Here is a 24,742-nt window from a genome sequence, read left to right as displayed (position 1 = left end):
CACTGCATTCTGCTGTTTTCACCAACAAGAGCGCGGGGAAAGAGAGGGGCTCAAGTGAATATTTAATACATGTCTCAGGTCAGAACACTGCGATGGCTTCGGTCCGGCCCAATGCTGGATCGACCGGGGATCTGCTAAGGCTGAGGGTGATGGATCCCATGGATATGGAGTCTGGAGGCCAAGGAGTCAACCCCACTCTTGCCAGGTCCTTCCCAGCAAAGAAGGGGGCGTCAATGGTGCGCACATCAGCAGTCCTGTCCCTGTAGAACACTCGCACTTTCATCCCCATTGCCCCATCTTACGATGATGCATATCTCAAGAAATGTGGAGATCCTGCAGTCTGTGCCTGCTCCTGCCTAGATGCAAATGTGACTGGTGCACAGAGTCACACGCCCCCGGGCTTGTTCTCATTTCTGGCTCCTGCGCTGCGCTTTTGTAGCCCCACAGAGCGAGGCTGGCAGGGGGCGGTACAAATACTGAGTACCGTGCCAACGGTTGATTTGGTCTTGCTCTGATATGGCGAGTCCATCAAGGGGTAGGATTGTGGCAGCCTCCAATTGCAGCTTGTCTGCAGGATGTACCTTGCCTTTGGCAGGAAAAATGTGTAATAATAATAGTGCGAGCCAGGCCTGTCATTGAGCGTCCCTGCTTTGCCTGACTCATGATAGATTGCCCCGCTTAGAGATAATGTGAGCCCTTTGATTTACAAACAATATCAGAGCCCTTTCTGTTGCAGGGGTTGGCAAAGGTGGACTCAAAAGTGCTGTACGTAGCAGCTGCAATCTTCGGGTTGGTGGTTCTCTATTTGGGGGCTCACACCTCCTTTGTGGGGGTCTTTGTGCTGGTGACGTGCTTCGTCATGCTGGTGTTTGCCGGCTGGCTGGCAAAGTGGGTCATGGCCAAAGATGAGGGCACCGTGGACATGCAGGAGGTGACATTTGCTCTTGCATCCTTGCTTGCACCAATGTATCTTTGCATGCTGCAAATCCTGGACCCCTTGGTGGTGTTTTGTTCGTTTGCCTGTAAGTCTTGGTCCTCATTGCAGATCCCCAACATCTTGATATACGATGATGGTTGTTTCTTTCCAGGTTTCTGAGGCCATCAGGGAGGGAGCAGAGGGATTCTTCAAAACTCAGGTGCAAAATTATAAATGCACTGTTTTCAGCATGCCTGTCAGCAGCAGGAGATGCCCTGCTTGGCCTGCTGGGCAGCCGCCCTTGCAAAGAAAGTGCAGGCACTCCTACTGACAGCAGTACAATTCTTTGAATGCTCCCAGCATTGCTTATTGCACTGCATAATAAACAGAAATGCATGCGCTTAATATCCTGGAGAACTCTTGCGTGAGTGCCGACAATCGGCTTTCAATCGCAAGAGATCATGCATGTTAATAGCTTTGATTTGTGCATGCGCAGTATGGGGTGATCAGCAAGCTGGCGCTGGTGGTGTCGGCTGTCATCTGCGCCATCTACCTCTTCAGAATCCAGACCCCCGAGCAGGAGAAGGCCGGCCTCACCAGGTGCTTCTCAATCATGCTAAGAGGACCAGCAACGTGGGAGGAGTGAGCTGCATAAATGTACCCTTGCTGTGGGAGTAGCCTTTCAGGCACCAGGATATGCCTGAAGCATGGCTGCATGCATGCCTTCGTGCTGCTATATGTAGCCTGCACCTCAAATACATGCCCTTTTATACTGCCCAGCTGCTTTATCCTGCCTCTTCCTCTCCTCCAAGAGCAGTCAGACGTGAGTTTCACCCTGTCAGCTTCGCAACTGCTCCCAGAGCTTTTTGACAGCCATGCACCACCTACGTCCTGTATAAGAGCCATCTCGATTAGTGCAGGAATTTCTGTGCACTGATGCCAGCTGCAATATTGCAAGACTATGCTGTAAACCTGCTCACAGGGTGGCAGTGTATTGCCCAAGTCCGTTTGCGTGTTCAATGACGCCTTCGTCGCAGAGGCTCTAGCGAGACGACCACAAGCAGAAGTTTGCTTTTTCAGCAAGTCTCGCCGTAATATCCATATTCCAATGCAGGACGACGTTGGCGCTGCTGACGGCGATGTCATTCCTGCTGGGAGCGCTGTGCTCCGGGGTGGCTGGCTATGTGGGCATGTGGGTGAGCGTGCGCGCAAACGTGCGTGTCTCTGGCGCGGCGCGGCGTTCGGCACGGGAGGCGCTGCAGATTGCGCTGCGCGCCGGCGGCTTCTCCGCGCTCGTCGTTCTCGGCATGGTGCGTGTCATCTGCACTGATTTTGGCGTCCTCGGCCGAACCTTCTGGCCTGCTTATGAGGTCTATTCAGGCCAGGTCATTGTGCTTGGCAAAGGGCCGATCGGAGAGCTGCTACACCAATGGAACCTGCCCTGCTGTCGAGCAAAAGCAACATGCTATGCCAGGGGGGTACTGCACAGCTGTAACATGGGCATCAGCTGACACTTTCATATCATCCTGGTGCAATCGGTTGCTAGTCCCCATCGCTCCTCCTTCCGCCTGCCGATCAAGACATTGTGCTTGACAGTTATCGGCAGCACCTCCTGACAGATGCCAGCACCTGCGACGGCGCCTCTCCTGCTGTTTTGTAGCTACTTCTTGTCATTTTGGAACAAAAACATTCAAATTCAAAATTCAAAATTCAAATTCGAATTTGAGCTTGTGTTGCGTCTTCCATGCACAGACGGTGCTGGGCATCACGATAATGTACAGCGCCTTCTCGTTCTTCTTCGTGTCTCCGGGCGGAATGGCCGCAGCGGACATTCCACTGCTGCTGGTCGGCTACGGCTTTGGAGCCTCCTTCGTGGCGCTCTTTGCGCAGCTGGGCGGCGGCATTTACACCAAGGCGGCTGATGTGGGCGCGGATCTTGTGGGCAAGGTGGAGCAGAACATTCCAGAGGATGACCCCAGGTGATCTTTCCCAATGCGCCACTCGCCCATTTTCGCCCCTTTAGATTCTGACGACAGGGGTACAAAAGACTACCCCCTGTCTTTGTTAGTCTTAAGTACCCCCTGCTAACGACAGGGTCGCTGGTGCAGAAACCTTTGCTAGGTGAAGTTTGCTGAAGGTGATCATGGGGTTGTTAGAGCTTCAGGAAAGGGCTGGCTATTGGATTCTGATTTGCTAGTGTGTTGGAAGATCCGTATAATTGGGCTCCATTAAGCAACTCTTACGAAAGTGGTCCAGCATGTTATTTTGTGTCTTTCTCGACTCAACACTTTAGTGCAGTGCAAATGGCTATTGCTGCCTGAAAATGAGATCACAGGAGACTACTGGACTTTCTGTGGCTCCAGCCTTAGAACAGCGAGCTTCAAAAAGTTGGTGGTCTCTCTGGTGCCATTTTCAGGCAGCTCCTCTCCAATCTGAGCAGTTTGTAGATGCATAGAGCAAGTAGTATATGAACCATAAATTTGCATGGGATGCATGGATTTGAGCTGGTTGGAATCATTGTAAGCCATCAAATTTTGTGCAGGAATCCTGCGGTGATAGCGGATCTGGTGGGTGACAACGTGGGTGACTGCGCTGCGAGGGGCGCTGACCTGTTTGAGAGCATCGCCGCTGAGGTCATCAGCGCCATGATCCTGGGAGGCACCATGGCAAAGAAGGTGCCCCTTCTCTTCTGCACCCCTACATCCCTCTTGCACCCGTGTTGTTCTGCCAATACTTGCTCAGCTGCCCCCAAAGTACCTTGATGTGACAGTAGGACACAAAAATGCCCCAGTTTGCTTTCCTATAGTCAAAGCCCTGCTGAAGCTTTGGCCACAAACCCCACAAATCCCTGGAAATGGCAGAACATGCTTCTTAGTACAGGCCGAGATTATACATAAAGTATGGGTTCTGTGTTGATGGAGGACTACCTCTTCAGCCTCTAGCTCAAAGCAAATTAATGTAATGGCAATTGGCAGGCAGATTATTTTCCGGTGAGGTTACAGAACAGCTACGCATGAAAAGCACGCATCATGTGATGCCACATAAGCAGGCACTGAGCTGTAGAAGGTTGTGGCTGGTGCAGGCGGGTATTGAGGATGCGAGCGGCTTCATAATGTTTCCGCTGGTGGTGCACACGATGGATCTGGTGGTCTCAGCAGTCGGCATCCTCTCTGTGGGCTCCAAGTCCTCCGCCAAACCCAACCAGGCCATAGAGGACCCCTACGATGTCATCAAGGTGTGGGTGAAACCTACATTCCGCCTGAACCCCTGTGGCTAGGTCCAGCTGGCATGGAAAGGAGACTCAGCCGCCAGTAGTGAAGAAACATGCAAAGGCAGTCATGGCCTGTTACCAGTCGCCAGCTGCGCGCGGCAGGATGCGCCTTCAGGCTGCTTTCTTGCCCTGGTTTGCGACATGCATGCAGAAGCTTAAATCGTGCCAGCCAAGTTTGTCAACTGCCGGGACGGGGTTCTGACGGCTTGGCATCTTGCCCAGCCGTGCTGCCGTGTCAAACCATGCAAATTCTTTCCCAGCCCCTCTCCATTTCAACATGACATCACCGTTCTACTGATACAAGATGCATACATCATGGGGGATGCAGTAAGAGCAGAAAGCTGTGATACGCTACTGCTATGCTGTTTTCTTGTGGAATAATCAGAAGGCGACTGTGGTTTGCACAGGGAGGGTACAAGGTGGCAGTGCTGTTGTCAATTGTGGCGTTCATTGCCTCGTGCCGGCTGTTGCTCTACTCTGCCGTCGCACCAGCCGCCTGGCTGCACTTTGCTGGTGAGCCACTTGCCTGCTCCTAGTGCAATTTATTCCTCTGCCAAGTAGCGTAGTTCTGCCTCAGCAGGGTCCTGTACATTGCCTGCCTGACACCTGGTTCAGGAGGGGTGGCCATTTTTTTTTGGTTGGTGAGTGAGCTTTTGGGATAAGGAGAAGATCTGCAATGCATGGAGTGTATCCCAAGAGCTCCTGTCTGCCGTCAGGCATTTCATATCACACGCATGCAGCTTCCCGGCACTGCAAATTTCCTTTGGTTTCCCACATTCCTGCCAAGCGGCTTCTCATCCCACCATGCATTTAATTTCGAATTTCGAAGTTCGAACTTCAAAATGCTGAATTATACTGCTGCTGCAGGCTGCGGCATGGTGGGCATAGCGAACGCGTATGCGTTCGTGTGGATCGCGCAGTACTACACCGACTACAAATTCAAACCCGTGCGCCTTATTGCCGAAGCTTCCACGACCGGCCACGCCACAAACATCATCGCAGGAGTGGGACTCGGACTTGAATCGACCGCGGCGCCGGTTCTGGTCATGAGCGCCAGCCTCATTGCCTCCTACTGGCTCGGCAACACATCAGGTGCCCATGCTAGCCCGCCCGCCCATGATTCTTCCTGAGTGGATTGACGGATTGAAGAAAATCACCTTAATGCTCTTGGCTGAATGCTCTTGGAGTGGCAGTTGATGCTGTGCAAAGACAAACGGCGGTGAACTAATCCAATCACCAGATATTTTTACGGTTGGGCAAGGGACGGCGATCTGGGTGGTCCAGAGGAGCTACATCATGAGACATGTATCAGCACATTGCCACTTTGCACTGCTTTGATTGAAGGACTCTTAGCATTCCAGAGTGAGACGGGGAAAATTACAAGGTTCAATGTGAAGAGCGCGCATCTTGATTCCAAACCTGAGCTGCACATGTCAATGCATTAAGTGCAATTGACACAATTTGCCCTCTGACTTCCCTCTCATCTGTGCTAACACCAATGCAGCGTGTCAGGATGACTAAGATAGTGCTACTTCTCTGCAGGGCTGACAGAGTCGAATGCGGACGGCTTGTTTGGGACGGCGGTGGCGACGATGGGCATGCTGTCAACGGCAGCCTACGTTCTCACAATGGACGTGTTTGGGCCCATCTCGGACAACGCCGGCGGCATCGTGGAGATGAGCCAGCAGCCAGACAGCGTCAGGGAAATCACCGACCTCCTGGTGAGTGCGTTCTTCTTGTCCCTTTTTTAATTTTGCTTACTACCATTTTTGTGGGGACCGGCATGCAGCATGTTCCCCAATTGATGTCCAACCCCAGTGTGTCTGCAAGTACTTAATCAATCTTGCTGTGTCCATATGTGCATTTGCGGAGCAAGTGCTGCAATGTGACAGACTATCTGTTATCAGTGGAGGGCTCAGAAAGTGTAGCAAGGCATTGTATTTTGCGCCATTTAATAAAGAGCTTGGGGTGCCCTGCAGGACGCAGTGGGAAACACGACAAAGGCGACCACCAAGGGATACGCGATAGGCAGCGCCGGTCTAGCATCGTTCCTGCTCTTCACTGCCTTCCTGGACGAGGTGGCAACCTTCTCAGGGCAGCCCTTCGACCAGGTGACCTCTCCCCAACACCCCCATGAGCATATTTTTGCCCTTATATATTCAAAAGCTTTTTTACTGATAATGAGTGCACACAGGTCCCATTTCCTGCATTTCCTGTTCTCCGACAAGCACCTCGCACAAATTTGATGATGCCAGGGCCCAAGATGGTGCAAATGGCTTAACAAGCTTGCTTGCAGCTCATGAGATGACAGCAGTGAGGAAGGATGGGGACAGACAGCAGTATGGTTGTAAAAGCGAATCGGTGTGCTCAGGTGGACATAGCGACGCCGGAGGTGTTCATTGGGGGACTGCTGGGCGCCATGCTAGTCTTCCTCTTCAGCGCATGGGCCATCATCGCTGTGGGCCGCTCAGCCCAGGCAGTTGTCAACGAGGTGCAGACCTTCTCCTGGACCAATTCACCGCTCCAGGAGAGCATCCTGGCCTTTGTAGCGGGCCTTTTTGTCAGGTTGGAGTGCGCTGATGTCATGACAAATGTCCTGTGGCTCGGAGCCACTGGCTCCTATGGTAATCTTCAGAGGTGGAGTCTGGCACAGCCTGCAGTCTTGCATTCTGCAGGGCCTGACACGATGCCATGAGATGGTCCGGGCACTGGAAGCAGCCGATGCCATCAGCTCGGAACAGCCTGGACAAATTTCCTATGACACCAACACCAGCAGTATTCATCCTTACGTGGCAATCAAGAATGAGTGGTGAGTCAGGGTTAGTATTTTTACTAATTCTCCCTCAATAATGTGATGCAGGTGCGGCGGCAATTTCAGGAGCGGCCGGGGATAATGACGTACGCGGAGAAGCCCGACTACGCACGCTGCGTCTCCATCGTCGCCACCTCAGCGCTCAAGGTGACTCATCCCTTAATTTGCAAATTTAAACAGGAAAAGTCCCTTTCAAAGAAAAGGACACTCTACGCAGAAGCTCTGCAACAAAAGTCTTGTTTGAGGCATGCAAGCGTCTAGTGGGTGTGCCAAAATGTGGTCTGGGACAATCTGGGTGCCTCTGGGAGCATCATTCAATACCTCCCGTCGTGGTCTTGCTGCTCCTGGCACGTCCATCCGGCCCAACAGCTCCTGTCAGTGTTTGGGCAGGACGGTCACCTATTACATCATCCTCTCTGCTCCTGGGGGGTTGATGTACTTGCTGAGGTGCTCACATGCTCCTGCGATGCAAAAATGTAGGAGGTCATCATGCCAACTGTGATCTTTGAACTTTGCGCAGCTCCTTCTCCACATGAGCATAGTCTCTGACAGCTCACTACAGCCACCAGGCTGCTGATGGGTCCCTTGTCATGCGTGCGCAGGAGATGATCCGGCCGGGGTTGTTGGCGGTACTGTCGCCTTGCGCGGTGGGCTTGGGATTCCGGGTGCTCGGCTACTACACGGGGCAGACCCTGCTGGGGGCCAAGGCCGTCGCCGGGCTGCTCATGTTCTCCATGGTGGCAGGTAATTGCTCTTCTCCTTGTACATCTCGATGCCAGGTGGCAGGTGAAACATCATGAAATTGAGGGTGGGAATAGCAGTGCTGGTCTGCAAAGGCTGGCAGGCTTGCAGGGCGTGTTATATCGCAAGCTGGCGGCAACATGCCGCTTTGCTGGCACATCTGGAATTGCGCGCTAGCTTGTGATGGGCTCTGTTGCGGCACTCCTCACAGTGCTGCACCACAGAGTATGTAGACACTTAGCTGCTGTGTCCCATCTTGGTTGCCCACTTACTTCCTTTTCATAGAAAGAACGTGCCGTGGAGTCTTAAGGAACAACTTCACACATACATATTGTTATACTTTTTCAAGGGCCACATCAGCTACCAGCAGAGTGCAGTAATAATAAAGGCGGACCCCATTCCCACTGCTGTCCATATATGCAGGTCCTTGGCTGTGGCATAGAAAATGTCTCATAGGAACTCAGCAGCGATCCGCCAATTCTGGCGGGTCGGACAAGAGATGTCTGGATTGTGCTGGTGTGTCCTGCCAGGGATCCTGATGGCGCTGTTCTTGAACACGGCGGGCGGCGCGTGGGACAATGCAAAGAAGTACATAGAGAGCGGCGCGCACGGCGGCAAGGGATCCGACGCACACAAGGCCGCCGTGACGGGGGACACCGTCGGAGACCCGTTCAAGGACACGGCAGGACCCTCGCTGCATGTGCTCATCAAAATGATCGCCACCATCTCGCTCGTCATGGCACCCCTTTTCTTGGACTGAGAAAAGGTACTGGGATGTCAGGCATGCGGTCTGAGCAAATTCCTGGGACTGAGCAAGGGACTCGCCAACCGTCTGGCATGCGGTGGGAGCGTCTATTCGGGCTGAGCAAGGGGCTTGTGGTGGCACCCCTTTTCCTGGGCTGAGCAACAAACTCGCCACCGATCTTGCCAGAACCCAATACCGAGCCAGACTTGCCTTTTGCATCCCTGCCCTGTTGGCAAGCTATAACTATACAGCTCATGAGGATGCCAGGGTCCTGAGATTTTGATTTGGTTTTGAATGGAACTGCGATCATCTCGCTCGTGGTAGGCACTGTTGGCTGAGCAGTGGGCTCTTTGATTTATTAGAGTACCCTGGAGCGAAGATCCTTGTGATCCTTGTGTATCCTTTTGTTGGCGCCGCATAACTCAAGAGCGGGACACAAGAGGGCCCTTGAACGAACAAGGCAGAGATTTTGGTGCCAGGGCAGCCTGCCATCATTGCTCAGGATGACTCAGCATGGCTCTTCTGTGGAGCAGAGACACCTGTGAAATATGGATTTTGTGCATCTGTCCAGCAGTGCAGTGTTTGATGCTATCTTTGAGGGTGCGATATAGAAGACAAAGAGCGATTTTGGACCCAATCAGCCTTGCAAGCTGAAGCTCTGGCATAGTGTCATCTTGCGGACCTCCCAATTTTGCAGCCTGGTGGCTGATGCTGAGCATGAATGAATGGAAAATCACTCGACCACCGGTGCCATAAAAAACGGCGTTTCCATGAAAAATTAAGCATTGCATGGCAACTTACTGTACAACGGTGCAAGAGACCAAGAGCTGCCTGGGTGAATCACCGTGAGTCCTCTCAGAACTCCAACATAGCTTTGTGTTGGCATCCGAAAACCTGCCTCGCTCAGGATCCCCTGGATCAATTCTCTCGGCAACTTCTGCATGCCAGCATGCGCATCATAAATTGCTATACTAACCCCTTTGCCTGCCAGGTAAAAGCAGGTGAGCACAGCTATTGCCCTACCCTCAATGGAATTAAGCACTTCTTTACCCACATTTGTGTGCCATAGTGCCGGCATTTCGCAGCCCCACTGGTGACAGTAGAGCAGGCATTGCAGTCACTGATTGCACACTCTCTGTAAAGCGGTATCCCCCTTAAAGCCACAGATAGAGATCCTCCTCTAGCAGGTCCAGCTGGGTGTGCCACACCCCTCCATTCACACAGATGTACTCAAGCATGTCACACCGGTGCATTCTCTGCCTTGTGCGTCCCATTCGCATCCCATGACCTCACACACATAAGCCAGGGACGCCACGCTGCCACTACCCACAGCCCAGCATGGCATGGGTCTTCGCTTGAGAATCTGACCCGCTCATAGGGACAGCCGTTACTATGGACATACACTAGGCAATCAAGGTTCTGCATGGCGTATGCAATAGTGTACTCATCCCACGGACAGCCCGTAGCGCAAACATGCCAAGTTGCCGCTCCGCGCTGCGACTCGGCAGGTTTTCGCATGACAAAGACAGCCATGCTCGTGCGCATACACAACGCATTCTAGATGCCCTCTCTCTGCCGCAAAACTTGATTGCTTTTGCATGCCATGGGCAACCATGCTCGTACGCGTGCTGCAATCACTTAACGCTTCCATGCCTCGCTGCGGCGGCACTTGCATACCAGTTCTGAGGACACACACTTGCACCCTCAAGTCTCACAGATCATCTAGAGGAACAAATACGCTGTGGCTTGACCTGAAGAGGACTTGTGCAGATAGTGGTGTGAGAGAAGCAACCAACGTTCTGGATTTTGGACAAGTGAGTCAACACGAAGTCTCTCAGCAACAGCATGGGTTCCTCAATTCAACTCACCGGGCTTGGGTAAGCAGTCCAGATTGCAGAAGCCAGCATCCCAGTATTTGCTCTGCAGGGCCGCAAATCCAAATACGCCGATCTGTGCATGCCACTGAAATGCAGAATGCTGATGGGTGCATTGCGGCAGTCCGGCAGGCGATAACTCCATAGGAGCCATCACTTGTATAACAACATCTGTCTGGCATTGGCCAAGTAATAACTAGCATGGCAGCAACTGGGGTTCCTGCTCTTCCGGACCCTCACTGCCGCTCTCTTCCGAGTTTATCCCGAGGGGTCTTGAATTGCACCAGCCGGCCTTCTCTACAAAGTCCCTTGTCACCCTTGTCACGGCTGTGGGACTGCCTGCAGTGCAACTGCATACCTTCAAGGAATGTAGGATTTGGCTGAGACCCTGCGATGCTGTTTTTAATGGCTTTCATCCAGGGCAAGGACACCTTCTGGAGTCCTGCACTGTTAGCAATGAATATATTGCGCTCTTCTTGTGCTGCACCTGAGGTAATGCAAGCCTTGCAAGGCTGCCATGAGTCGCCACCCTCTGTCCTGACGAGCGCCAGTGCAAGCACATCCTCGCCATACCGATAGCAGTGCTTCATTATCTGTAATATGAATGTTCTACTGAGCGTCAGGAAATAGTCCTGCGTTGTCCAGAGATATCCTTTGGCACGTAGCAGCAAAGAAAAAGAAGCAAACGCCTGCGAAACTTCGGGATGGTCTGGGGTGGATCTACTTAGTCGATGATGACTAGAATGATGTGAAATTTTCATCTGCGATCTGCAGACAGCATACCTCACCTTGCTGTGATAGAAGCGTCACAAGACAGTGGGTTTGGCAATCGCCTTACTGGAAGAGAGGATCATTCCTTTATAGGCCTTTGGGGCGTCTGGCATATGCTTGTATCTAAACTTCAAACTAAGAGAACCTGCAGAGCAAACTGCGAAGTGCTTTCTGATCAAAATGCTGGAAGGTTCTGTATCTGTCGCAGCGAAGCCTTGAAATCTGAGGTGAAGCCGAGATTCCGAGAGATACGCACAGAAGTTGTGGGATGTGCTTCCACGCGTTGATTTCTCCGTGCCTGTGTCATTGCGTTGTTCGCACCCAAATTGCATCAAAGCTCTTCTTCCTTGTCAATCAGTGATAAACATGGGTTCCAGTGGCCCTCCCCCGGGGTATCCAGGCGCTGGCAACCAGCAGAACTACCCCAGTGCTGGTGTGAAGCCTGAAGATCAGAAGGCAGGTGGCTACGGCCAGCAAGCTGGTGAGTTGTAGCACTTTCATGTTATTATTTTGGTCAGGATCGGAGCACTTGGTCTGCCCGAATGCATGAGTTTTGTATGGCTCAGCCCACCTCGAGGTACTAGGTCTTTGCTTCCGCGCAAAGTCTTGGATGCTTTCCTGCCGAAATTAATATACATCCGGGTTCTGCAATAATGAAAAGGCGCACTCTCATATACTATGGAGTACCTCACTGCTCAAAGGCGAAGCAAGTTGAGACCAAACATTTTCCTTGCGAACCAGTTTTCGAGGCCACGGCTAAATTCAATAACTCCATGCACTGGGTGACGTTTACTTTTTGATATGCAGCGTACGGCCAGCCAGTCGCTGGATACCCCAACTACCCACAGCAGGTGCACTGACACCTGCCTTCTCTCAATAACAAAGTACTTGATGCTCTTGTATATTGGCCACCAGACGTTCTTCTAATGTCATGCTAATTGACTGCTGGTGGCATGCAGGGCGGCTATCCTCAGCAGGGGTACCCTCAGCAGGGCGGATACCCTCCCCAGGTGCTCATCCCTGTACATCATCTTTATCCTGCCGTCTGTCTGCGCTGCTCTGCAGCTCCATGAATGAAACAGTGCTCTAGCACATGCTGGAGTGGGACTGAAATATGCACTAGCACAGGCAAGGGTGCAATGGACAAATGTATGGGTGCATCACAGGGGGCGCAATATGGCCAGTACCCGCCGCCGCCGCCAGGGCAGGCGATGTATGTGCAGCACCCGCAGCAGCAGCAAGGAGGAGGAGGCATGGGTGCCGGCCAGGGCTGCCTAGCCGCCTGCCTGGTGCGGCCCAGCGCTCTGCACAGCACTTTCAATTGCTCTTATCATTGGTTTGGCACTTGGCATTTGCTCTTTTGCAGCTCGACTCACTTGGCAGCTGCAGGCGCCCTGCTCAACCAGAGACTGGTCTTGTCCAGGATGGAACCTGCGTATCTGGAGATACACTTGGTACACGAGGAACTGAAAGTGTTGACATGTGTGGCTTGCAGGCAATGGCGTGCTGCTGCTTGGTGGGAGACGCACTCTTCTGAGGTTGGCACTGATGAGATGTACGGCTAGTACATATCTGTTGAAGGTTGATCAGCAAGTTGAGGCTCTGTGCAGGGCCGAATGTTTGAAAAGAGTTTAGCCGCCATGACAGAGGAAGCTTCCGTGGTTGCTGTGACAATTGAAGGGTGTTGCGAGCTCTTTGGCCAATGGGCTGGCATGTGAACTCAAATGCAGCATGTTGGTTGAAATTTGCAATTACTAGTTAATTTCTTTTTATACTAGCTAGGGGCATGTGCTTTGTATACAATAATTCGTGAAATGCGGAATGTAGGGTTGAGGGTGTCTGCAGGATTTTACTCACATGGTTCTGCGGCATTTCAATGTAGTGTCTGAAGTATGAGACGTAAGTACATCAATGGGGAAGCATTGCTGACTCTGGAGCTAATCATCTTGAGTGATGCGATCTCTCTGTAAATTGTTACCGTTTTTGCTAGAGTATTTGGGAATGCCTTGGTTACAGAGCCAACGTGGGCTGCGACACATGGAGTCAACAAAGTGGTCGTGGCAATTGCAAGTCGCCATGCAAGCCCCGAGGCGGGTGTTCAGCAATGAAGAATCATCAATATTGCGTCTGCAACATCCTTCAGCGCAGATTGTCAGGCAGTCAACGTGTCACTGACCGTACGAAGTGTCACTGACCGTGCGAAGTCAACCGTAAATATAGCCAACAGAACCAGTGTTCGGGAATCCCATCACCTATATTTCAATGCCATAGCTGCAGACAGCATCCCTGTCAGCCTCTCACATGCATATGCATACGGGCCAGCATGCCACGATGAATTCTGCATATCCAGCAGCGCACTGATGATCTCCCTCCTTCTGTCTGCGCGCTACGCAGCATGCCTTGGGGCCTCACTCTCTTCTCTTCCTGCAGCAAAGTCTGCTTCGACAGATGCAACCTGCAACTTTGCAGCGCATGCTGCCGCCTGGACTCTACTTTCGACTGTACGATATAAACCAGATGATATAAATTAACCCCTGCAGCAAAATCTGCTCCGACACATGCAGCATTCTGCAGCGCATGCCGCCATCGGGGACTGTAGTACGATAATTCCCCTGCCGCCGCACGCCTGATTACACGCGTTTGAGGGCTTTGTAGTAGAGCTCGATGTAGTCCAGTGCCGGCTCGCTCCAGCTCCAGTCCTGCTCCATCACCCGCTGCACCAGGGACCCCCAGGCCTCCCTCTCGCTGAACCAGGAAGTCAGCGCCCTGTGGCAGCACTCGCACAATATTAGCTATAGAACTCCATGTCATTTCTACAAAGGCTTGCATTGAAATACGGTGATTGTGTGTCCTGCATTCACAAATGAAGCAGTGCGGTGCCACCGGACAGCAACCATTGATAAGACAACAATTCATGGGATACTGGGTGTTCTCTCATGGCAGGGAGAAGCGCTTCAGTGCATGCTAAGGCATAAGCAGAGCAGAGCGCACAGAGCCGGCAGTGACTGGCATGCAGCAATTCCATACTTTTCGCAGCAGCAGCTAGAGGCACTGCAGAGGTAGCGGGAGAAAATTCGCCTGATGAGTGGCACCAAGCAACATACCTGGGATGCGGGGACTGCTGAAGAGGGGATCCTATCACTGCAAGGTGCAAAAACCAAGATCTTGGGTAGAAGCCGCACCGGTTGAGCGCGTAGTCAATGCCTGCCGGGTCGGTTCCCTCAAAGTTGTAGCCGTTAGTAACCATGCCCTGCTGCGATGCGCGCGCCACGTCATCATCCACGTCAAAGACCGTGTCGTTCAGACCGCCGGTTTTGCGCACCACCGGTATCGTGCCATACCTGCGCCAGCACATTTTGCATCTCAAATTGGTTCTTGATCAGATGATTTCAGATTTACAGCTTGCATCAAATTGTCAGCCTTATGGCATGCACAAGATGAGTTGCAATTAATCACCTATGCACCCTTTTGCTAAAAAGCAGACATTCCAAACTTAGGTGTGCGCCAAGAATACATGTGTAACGTGGGACTAATGACAACAAGGATGCAGGGAGGGAGTGATCTGAAAAGTGTCATCTCTGCAGCCCGAGAGATGAAAGGTTCCTTTGGCAGAAAGGCTGGCTGCGCACCGCATGGCGATCATCTGGGTGAGGCCGCAGGGCTCGAAAATGGAGGGAACTAATAATATGTCCGCCCCCGCATAGATGAGGTGACTCAGCGGCTCGTCGTAGCTGAACCAGCAGCGCGCTCGGTCCGGGTACGCTCGGCCCATCTCCCCTGCCAGGGCATTGAACTCCGCCTGCATGCATCCTTGCACCTCAGCTAGGTTTATTGTTTGAAGTCTACATGGCTCATGACAAGATTCCTTGGAATTGACGTATAACTTGTGGAGATAGTGCCAAGGCAGGGGAAGGTTCAAAGGAAATTGCTGCTGCAGTGATTCTAGCTCTGTGATTTGAAAACAAGCGCGTGATTATAATGATACCAGTTTCCCAGTTCACACTTCTATCTTCCTCTTGCCCAATGGAGTCATTCATGAAAACCTAACAAGTGCTAAGTCTTCCACCCTTGAGAAGAAGAACAGTGACAGAGCTGTCACAGGCAGGTGACAATTGTCCTGGCGTGAAGCAGTCATTAGCAATGAGCAGGACACTTTCAAAGCCAGGGAACAAACACTACATGATTAGCCTCATCAAGGAAGCAAATCTGCAATGTCACTCGGTGCGGAGTCATGCTGTCCTGTACAGCACAGATTTGAGAGCAAGCTGATCACTGGCTGACTGATGCATGGGCATGTGCCGGCAGGTGCGCGCACCTGCACGCGAGGGTCGGGAGCGGATCCCAGCAGCACAAACTGCGCGCCGCGCTCCAGGGTGCGCCAGGCGGCGTGCTTGATCAGGTGGATGCCCTTCTGGTGAGTCAGCCGGGTCACCACCGCGACTAAGGGCGCCTCTGCGCCGCTGAGGCCCATGCGCGACCGCAGCTCGGCCTTCGCCGCCGCCTTGCCGGCCTCCGCGTCGGCCGTCCCGTAGTTCCTGCGCCGCAATAATTTTAGCGTTTAGAATTCAGGGTGTGTATGATTGACCCACAAACAAATGTGCTGCATCTGCTCAGCTGGCGGGTGTGCAAAATTGGTGCTGTGATGATGCTCGGCGCCTTGCAGTTATCGCTTTTCAACATGAGCTTATCTTTTGATCATATTCTGCACAGCCATCAATGACATGGAATGGGGACGGCTTGCTGAACACTAATCGGACCTGCACGCTCCCAGCATCATGATGTGGTTCATGCAGTTGAGCATTCCTTCGCTGCACGTTTGTGAAAGTGCGTGCAATTGCATTATTCCATTGCCGAGTCAGGCCAGGACAGGCAGCATGTGGGCACAGCAGCCTGACACGCTGCAAAGTACCGGCCGGCAGTGGTTGGACAAATCGCGGCGGGAAACTCTATGGAGCTGACATCAGATTGCCAAAGCGGGGTTTCAGAGGATGTGAACTGACCGGGGCAGGAATCTGTCGGTGAGTGGGTCCCAGATGTCTTGGTCGATGCCATTGCGGATGCCATAGAACTTGTCCATATGGGGCGCTATAGCCGGGTGCCCGCTCACCTGCACATGCACAAATATGCAGCAATTGTCATCCCCCAGCTCACATCAAATTATTTGATAGGACCCTGAGTGTTTCGCAATGCAAATTTGCTTCATCCTGACTTCCCCTTGTGGAGCTCAAAAGATATGCATCGCTGTTCTTTCAAGAAAGAACTGGACAGGACAATGCATGTGTATGATGAAACACAAAACTGCCAAAGTGTTCGGGACGCAAGGGGATTGGCTAAACCGAATCCCTTTGCTGCATAAAATGATCTCACGTTGCTGTTATCGAGAGCCACCGCTCCACAGGCAAAACCAGCACCATCACAAGTGGGACCGCTTGCCAAAGAGAGCCGCTAGCATTGGCGCACCTCGGCTGCATAGGTGGGAGAGACGGTGGTGCAGGCGGCAGCTGCGCCCATGGCTCGGCCGATGAGATCAGCCCCGTAGTTGAGGTTGTGGATTGTGAATACCGCCTTGGTGGCGCCCCCCATGTCCCCAAACGCCACCGGCGCCGTCGCCCAGTCGTGCGTGTGCACTATGTCCGGCCTGTACAATACAAACCAAAGTCGACTCCAAATATCTGCAGAGCAGTGTGCACATGACAAAAATCGGCAGATATATCACTCCCCTGCAGGCCACTGCGTCCGGCCTGCACCATGGTCCAAAGGGGGCCATTTGTATATTCCGAGGAGAAAGAATGGGAAGAAGAATGCTGCATTGCCAGGTAATTCACCTCCCCTGAGAAACAAACCCTAGCAAGGGTGGGCGCACATGGCGGGTGAGTGGTGCTTGAGGTATTCGAGGGCCGCCCCGCAGAAGAAGCCGAAGCGCGCCGCGTCGTCGTTTCTCCCGTAGATGCAGCCGACCCAGAATGCGCCGCTGGTGGGCTCCAGGAAAGTGGTGGGAACGCCCTCGACCTCCCCGGCCCACACCTTGGTCTGCACATTTGCGAAGAAGAAGTCCTTCACCATGCGCAGGCCCCGCACCTGCGCAGCCGGCACATGCAAAGGTTACGCTATTGCCAAAATAGGCCATGCATGCCAGTGCGCCAGAACAGACGATGCATGTCACCGCGCCAGAGTAGGCCATGCATGTCAGGCGCCAGAATAGGTGGTTCCTATTACAACGCCAGAACAGGTCATCTGTGCAGGATATCTGTGCGTGTTCAAATGTCCTGCTTGGCTGCTACCCTCAGATTCAGACTCAGGCATCAGATCCAGCCCACTGGACGCGAGTGTGACTGACGCTGCCACCCATGTCAAGACAAAATGTGTCAAGACAGGCAGTGTCAAGACTTCAAAAGTATACATTCCTGCATTGGCGCGTCCGGGAAATAACACTTGAATGCAATTTTGCATCTGCAGATATGCAAGAACTTCAGTCTTGGGCATGTGTGTGGTTTGATTTTATAAAAAGAGGTGTTTTTTCAACAACTGCTGACCTCATCGTAGTTGATGATGTCATACTTGGGCAGCACAATCTCCACCTCGTGCCCCTCCTCCTGCACCGCCCTCGCCAGCGCTGTCACAACGTCACCCATGCCGCCCACCTGCCACAGGAAATATCAACTCTTTCAACACGCCCTTTTGATTTAGTACTGCCCGGACGATTTACAACTCAAGTTTGATGGTTCTTGGCCTTCTGGCAGGCTATCTCGGTAGAACTACATCTAGGGAAGCAAAGGAGGTTGTTGCCTAGTGCAAGCTGAACAGTTAGCTGCTGAAAGAGACACACTCCTCCTGGCAGAGAAAGGATAAAATGGCAGGGCCCAACAATACAAAATAGTAGCACTGCAAAAGGACAAAGACACCCTCGCAGCACCTTGGTTATTCAAATGGACACATGTGGCATTTGCAGCGGCGGCTGCTCAGATGTTGATTTGAAGATTTGCAACTGCTGCTTGCTCTTGCGACACCAGCAGGCCTCAGCGTAAACATCTCCACAGTTAACCACCAGGTGAGAACAAGTGAGCTGCAGAGCAAAAGCACTTTGGCGATGGGCGCCATTTGGTTGGCCGCGGGACGGTCAAAACGAAAGATCTGCTATACCCCCTTGCACTGGCTGCCACAAGCTTCCACAAATTTGGTCTAAAGACCAAACAGAACAAAGAAAGAGCACCTTGGCGATGGGCGCCATTTCGACGGAGACATGCGCGATCCGCAGCGGCGGCTGAGTGACGGTTGAGCCGACAATCGGCGCGTGGTAGTCGACGCCAGAGTTGTTGTCATAGAATCCACCGTGCAGGTCTCCCGTGTCGCTGAACACCATGTCCATGCTCCACGCGTCCGCCGGCACCTGCACCATGTTCTTCATTTTCAGATCTGAACTTGTACAACACCTGCATTCGAATTTGTATTAGAATGCGGCATGCCATACAGCAAGCGGTGCTGCTCCGAGGCCGCTGAGTGCACCGACTGGGCTGTGGCCAGCAGGGGGCAGCTGTGACTGAAAGGGTGTTCTGATCAGGGAGATATTTGTGCACACTTCATTGCAGCCTGGTCTCCACGGTAGCTTTGCAAACAAAGCAGTCGGACACACTGAACCCTGTACAGGACGTAAAATAGGGACACTGCTCTGCGTTTTTAGCATAGATCACACAATATATCCCAATGCCAGAGAGAGGAAGCATATATTGACGGGGTCATCTACACAAATTTGAGTGCAGGATTACGAGCGTGCATGTGCAAAGTACCTGGACTGAGCCCTGGAGGAAGCCGGTGGCGCCGGGCAGGCAGGGGCGCATGAGCTGCGGCAGGAAACACTCCGGGTGGGTCCACCGGTTCCAGCTGCCGCGCACCCACACCTGCAGTTACCAAAGGACACTCTTCAGGCGCAGATCATTTCCGTCCTACAGATGGAGACTCGAGTCTCACATCCGCAGAAATAACCCATCATCCTTGATGCAAACTGTGTAATGCAGGGCTCAATAAAACAGCCGCATGCTGGTATTCCTGCCTTGCAGTCAAGTGACTCTGTTTGCTCAGAATGCCTGGTCCCTGGAATCCGCACAAATCCATATGCAAAACAAGCCTAACAAGAGAGGTCAGGAAAGTGCATGACGCAAGATATCTCGTGCACCTCTGGCCGCCCGCGCAGCACGGTGGCATCGGGGTTGTAGAACACCGTCAGCTGCTCGCCGGCTGCCGGCCGCACGGGGCGCGTGTAGAGCACCTGCCGCTGCAGTGCCCGCCGCTTCCGCATCGCAGCCGCCTGCAAAAGGGCCAAAAAATCAGTTTTTCTTGTTAAATCGAGGTTTGATTACCTCGGTTGTTGCCGTCAGCTGACAAGCAGCTTTCAGGCTCAGGACCTCTTGTTGAAGCGAAGGTGTCTTTGGGAACCAAAGCTCTGTCTAGCTTTGATAGAGCATGGTCAGGCCCAGGCTCTAAGATACCCACAAGGCTGGACATGTCTAGAGGTGCAAGCAAGGCTATCATGGCACACACAGGTCTTAGAACAGGGAGGGCGCTCGGCGCTGGTGACTTCTAAGTTGTATGATTGTGCAATGCAAGCATCTGGCGGCGGAGAAAAGCCAGGGACTCACCTTGACCTTGGCCTTGCGCACGGTGCGTTGCGCTGTGAGTTCCATACCCCTCTCCAACGCTTCGCTCCCCTCTTCCAGCATCGCCTCGTACAGCTCCGACACATAGTCCTCGTCGCTCAGTGCTCCCTCTATCGCGCTGTGGAAGTCCTGCGCGCATGCGTCAGAAATTTTTGAAATAATCTCCTCATCAAGTTCATTTTCAAGAGACCCTGACCAGTATGGCAACTCAGGTTCTACTTGTGTGCATTCCAAAGTGCATCCTGGCCTGGGAAGGAAACACAAGGATTTGGCAAACAGCAAGCTTGCTGCCCCCTGAAATACAAACTTCAACAACTGAATCTGCAAGGTTGCATGCGACCACTTCAGGTGTGCTTAAGACCATCTGCTGCCCATTATCATCTTAAAGGGCCATGCATCAATTAAATTGACATAAGTATTGATAGCACGTTTTTGGCCCCGGCTGGCGGGGGGCGGTACAAATACTGAGCACAGTGCCCACGGTTGACTGGGTCTTGCTTGGATCTGGCGAATCCAACAAGGGGTAGGAATTTGGCAGCCATTACATGCAGCTTGTCTGCAGACGCACCTTGCCTTCGGCAGGAAAAGCGTGTAATAGTAATAATAAAATAATAACTGATAGCACCAAGGAACACGTGTTGCCCAATTTTCTCCCAGGCTGCCATGCAACACAACAAGTGTTACGTGAAGAAGGTGACATCACAGTAAAATACCTGCTGCCCATTGTTGTCCCAGGCAGCCAGGGCGCTGTCAGAGAGCACCCAGTCCACAACCAACGCATATGGCAGCACATCAACCTCAGCCGCCCACCAATCGCACCCCTCCCTCTGCAGCCCATACCTCTGGACCTGCCACATGCCGCCACACTCGTGAGGATACACTCTACGTCTCTGCAATGGTCTCTACTGTCAAATGGGCCTGTTTGAGCACCGTCCAACGTAAAATGCGCACAGCTATCCTGTCAAGAGATTGCACAGAATTTTCAGAAAGCCATGCTAAATACAGGGCGCTGAGGAAGGGTGTGGCGTAGCCAACGGTGTCTGCAAGAACTCAGACTCCTATGTTTGCCATCAGACCTGAGCCTGCTACTGTATTCACGGCATCACTGATTCTTTCTGCAGACACTGACCTCGGAGTCTGACAGGGGCGCCATGGGGATGTCCTGTTTCTCCTCCTCCACCCAGGCGTCGTGGCTCATGTGCAGCACCACATCCCGGGCATGCCTGCTCACAGGTAATACACCCCCTTTGGTAAATCCCCCAATGATTGCTTTAGCCATGTCGCACCTCTTACGCAGATGGCATCAAAACATTGCTCTTAGATTATATGGCCCGCATCCTGACATGTGACAGTCACATATCATGTGAGCAGTGCCATCATCTCGTTACAGACCTGTGATGAACACGCTCCCAACCCGATAGATCTAGCTTGCACAGCCCACTCCCTGACTGCGCTGGTCACATTTCATCACCACAAGTACAGAAAATCCCTTTCCCCTGGAAACACCCTGAGATGTCGACGGCATGTGCTTTGTTCGGGAGCCAGTTAGGAGCTGTGAAAACGTCAGGGCTTCACCTGAGGGGCCCGTGGGCTTTGTTGTAGGCCAGAACTGCCCGCTGCCCGGCTGTGGGCAGCCCGCCTGCCCAAGCAAACACCCCCTGCCGCCCCTGCTCTGTGCGCAGCGCTGATATCTCCGGACCCCTCCTCTCCGCCACTATCGCTGTCGCCTCCTTCAACATCTCCTCCTGTGTAATCATCACACAGAAGTGTGTTTATCAACAGTAAGCAGACACTTGACTGTGAACATAACAATGTTTGGGGCCTCCTGCGACGGTCGAACACAAGAAAAGAAAGGGCTGAGACGGTGGATTGCGTGGTACCTGCTCAGAACTTTTTAGCAGTGCACTCACAAGCAGGGCACAGCAGTAGACACTTCTCTCATGGCTTTTGAAAGCAAACACGCCCACACAAGCAAGCCTTCCTCTGCATAGAGTTCTGTCTCCATTGTACTGGTGCCAGCTGGCGGGGGGGCGGTACAAATACAGAGCACCGTGCCCACGCTTGATTGGGTCTTGCTTGGATCTGGCAAGTCGATTCAAGGGGCAGGATATGCGGGAGCCTCTGCCTGCAGCTTGTCTGCAGATAAACCTTCCCTATGGCAGAAAAAGCGTGTCATTATGATCAAACTGATGAAATACCGTACTTCACTTTTTGTCATGCAGGGAGGACCGCACCAGTCTGATCTGTCGGTAGAGTTCCCTCTCCTGCTGCGCGCGCCCCTCGGCCTCCTCCATTTTCTCCTGCCACAGCCGCTCCTCCTCCGCCTCCAACTCCTGCACCAACAGTAATCTGTACTAATTGATTAAAGATGTGACTTTGTGGCAATATATTCCTAACAATCTCAAATGTTGATGCGCCCAAGCTGGGTTGCAGTACGCAACCGTATTGCAGAGCAGACCCCTCAGTATCATTGCACACATGCGTAATTAGGATTTGTCATGGCCTCATTTGGGATTACTTGCGCCTAAACAGCCCATTCTGTCATATTGGCACCGTGCCCTACTGCCAGCGTGGATTGCCACGGATTTTACAATAACAGCATTATATTTATTTCTAATAGCTGAAGTATCCACGCACCGCGAGGCGTTCCTGTTCTGCGGCTTCTTGTGCGGCTGCGCGCCGCTGCAGCACCTGCTGCTCGGTGGAGGCGCCAACCAGCGGCAGCGCATAATCCGCGCCGCCATTGTTGTCAAACACCCCGCTGCCGGCGTCCATGACCACATAGTCCACCTGGAATGTGTCCTGCGCGCGAACACATGCACCTTTTAGTGCCCTTTCGGATTCTGTCCTTGAGCTCATATATAAACTTCCACCGCCTGAATCTACCATCTGCAAGCAATCTCAAGATCCAGTACTTTTGGGCATTGAAGATCATCGGCAATTAATGATAGTTGCCCAAAATGACATCCATGCAGTTTCTTCTTGCTTGCAGATAATGCCATGTACATCTGCAAGGTAAGTCTCACTAAGGGAGTAGTGTGAAGCTCTTGTCTGCAGCAAAGATAGCACACATTCAGCTCGCTCGTCATCCTGTGCAGTCGCCCTCTCCAAGGGGATCAGCTCGGTTTCAAATCACTTCATGCCAATGCATGCAGGGAAGCAGAAATGCTGACCTCTGGGAGCTGCAGTTCTAGGCTCCACCAGTCAGCGCCCTGCATGCCCCGCAGCTCCTGCGCTGGCTGCATCTCCAGTGTGAGCAGCCGCTCCCACCTGCACATGCAGGCCCCAAAGAGTTCAAATGAAACTAAATGGGATGTCCAACAATGAAGACAGCTGTGCAGGCACTGTTCCTTTAATCCAATCGCAGACTCCCTATACAGGCACACCCCCTGGCCCATAAGCTGCCTGTCGGGCTCTGCTGAACTGTTGCGGCTCGATGAATCCTCTTTACTCCATTTCACAAGGGTATGGTGTCCCTGATGTCTTTTTTCAGACTGGTGACAACTGCGAGCATGCCTGCAGGTACTGGCACTCCTGCAACATGATCTAGCCAGCAAGCTACATACCGGTCGATGCCTGCTTTCATCACAGGCTTTGCCCCGGACGGCATGGCCCCTGCAGAGTTGTAGTACAGTGTCCCGCCGCTGCTGCCCACTGGGATGCCCTCCTGCCCACCAGCCCACAAAAATCACCCCATGCAACATGTGTTCACAGTTTACAGTACGCATTCAAGCACATATTTTAGCACATAAGCTGTACGCATAAGTAAGCAGTACGCATAGTGAGCACATATATAGCCGGTATGATGAGCACAGGCAAGACCAACCCAGGATGCAGACAGAAGTGCTTGTCTCCAAAGCGCTCATAAAAACGGGACCCCATGCCAAGTAGCAAGCGTGCTGGACAACTCATGCGCACGCAAGTATCCTTAAGCCAAAATAGTCCTCATTCCGCAGTGGCAAGATACAAAACGAGATGAGAGGAGAAATGAAGGCAGAAGCGGCGCACCTCTGGGACGTTGAAGCAGCGTCTGCCCTCTTGGAGGGCGGCTGCGGCCAACGCGCGCGGCTGCTTCTTCTCCTTTCGGTGCAGCTGCTCCCTGGCTACCGCCAACGCCGTCATCACCTGCCGACATGGCCAGATTTTTAAATTTTTCAGTTGACACCAAGGCACACAATTGCCACAAAGAAGCAAGTTTGTCATATAAGAAACATCTCGGTGAACACCCATGCTCCCAGTCAGAAGGACACTGTGAGACATTGCCATAGGTCATACATGGTCAGCCTTGCTTGGATCTGGCGAGTCCAACAAGGGGTAGGATTGTGGCAGCCTTTAACTGCAGCTTGTCTGCAGGACGCACCTTGCCTCTTGGCAGAAAAAGCGTGTAATAATAATAATAATACGTTGTCACGAAGGGCATGAACGTGTCTGTCTGATAGGGGCGCATGGAAGTGGTGGTTCGCAGAGCGCAAACCACTGAACAGAGAAGCAAGCAAGAGTGAGCTTTGCGAAACTCAGCAATGCATAAATGAGGCTCACATTGACGATGTCCTCGCTGCTGTGCTGCTGCGCGCTCTCCACGGCCGCCTCTGCATCCTCCGCAGCCTCCTCCAGGATCTCATCCACCGTGCTCAAGCCAGGCTGCGCACAACGTCCAGGCAATTGAGATACGTCTCCCATAAAGCAACGGACTTATCAAGGCTGGTGATGCCCCTTGAGCCAATTGCATCTCATATTGCATCCATCATTCACAATGCAACGATCACGTTCATTCAATGACAATTCGCATGCCAGACTTTTGGGACACTGGGCTTCCAGCACCAGCAATTACATCTTGTCTCCTCTTATATGAGCAACAAATGGAATTATCAGCCAAACCCCTTGCTTGCACACATGTGCGCACAGTCTCTCGAGTGCACGATGCAGGGATAGCCAAGGGGGCAATCGGTCGTGAGGGATGA

At 52.6% G+C, this 24,742-nt stretch overlaps 3 protein-coding genes across 3 annotated transcripts; 2 read left to right on the top strand and 1 right to left on the bottom strand.

The window, feature by feature from the left end:
- Positions 1–92: 92 nt before the first annotated feature.
- On the top strand, positions 93–8,500 carry COCSUDRAFT_36403 (H+-translocating pyrophosphatase; the record flags this gene model as incomplete). Its single annotated transcript, XM_005647859.1, has 16 exons — positions 93–236; positions 737–931; positions 1,089–1,136; positions 1,413–1,516; positions 2,031–2,226; positions 2,669–2,895; positions 3,459–3,591; positions 3,999–4,151; positions 4,595–4,700; positions 5,055–5,299; positions 5,741–5,908; positions 6,167–6,298; positions 6,559–6,678; positions 7,048–7,146; positions 7,602–7,743; positions 8,271–8,500. The coding sequence occupies 16 exons, from the start codon at positions 93–95 to the stop codon at positions 8,498–8,500; spliced, it is 2,442 nt and encodes an 813-aa protein (XP_005647916.1).
- A 2,939-nt stretch (positions 8,501–11,439) lies between these two features.
- COCSUDRAFT_65883 (hypothetical protein) lies at positions 11,440–13,118 on the top strand. The gene is made up of 5 exons (XM_005647858.1): positions 11,440–11,611; positions 11,938–11,981; positions 12,090–12,140; positions 12,297–12,419; positions 12,626–13,118. The coding sequence occupies exons 1-5, from the start codon at positions 11,497–11,499 to the stop codon at positions 12,665–12,667; spliced, it is 375 nt and encodes a 124-aa protein (XP_005647915.1). The 5' UTR covers positions 11,440–11,496; the 3' UTR covers positions 12,668–13,118.
- Positions 13,119–13,127: 9 nt separating this feature from the next.
- COCSUDRAFT_23446 (hypothetical protein) lies at positions 13,128–20,991 on the bottom strand. Its single transcript, XM_005647857.1, has 12 exons — positions 20,905–20,991; positions 20,495–20,623; positions 19,764–19,814; positions 19,301–19,432; positions 18,915–19,025; positions 16,994–17,208; positions 16,591–16,768; positions 16,131–16,237; positions 15,446–15,665; positions 14,760–14,929; positions 14,313–14,471; positions 13,128–13,896 (listed from the first exon to the last, which is right to left on the bottom strand). The coding sequence occupies exons 1-12, from the start codon at positions 20,977–20,979 to the stop codon at positions 13,761–13,763; spliced, it is 1,683 nt and encodes a 560-aa protein (XP_005647914.1). The 5' UTR covers positions 20,980–20,991; the 3' UTR covers positions 13,128–13,760.
- Positions 20,992–24,742: the final 3,751 nt, after the last annotated feature.

This window comes from Coccomyxa subellipsoidea (genome assembly GCF_000258705.1).
Source record: "Coccomyxa subellipsoidea C-169, whole genome shotgun sequence".
Lineage (NCBI taxonomy): Eukaryota > Viridiplantae > Chlorophyta > Trebouxiophyceae > Coccomyxaceae > Coccomyxa > Coccomyxa subellipsoidea.
This window is presented reverse-complemented; position numbering and strand designations above follow the sequence as displayed.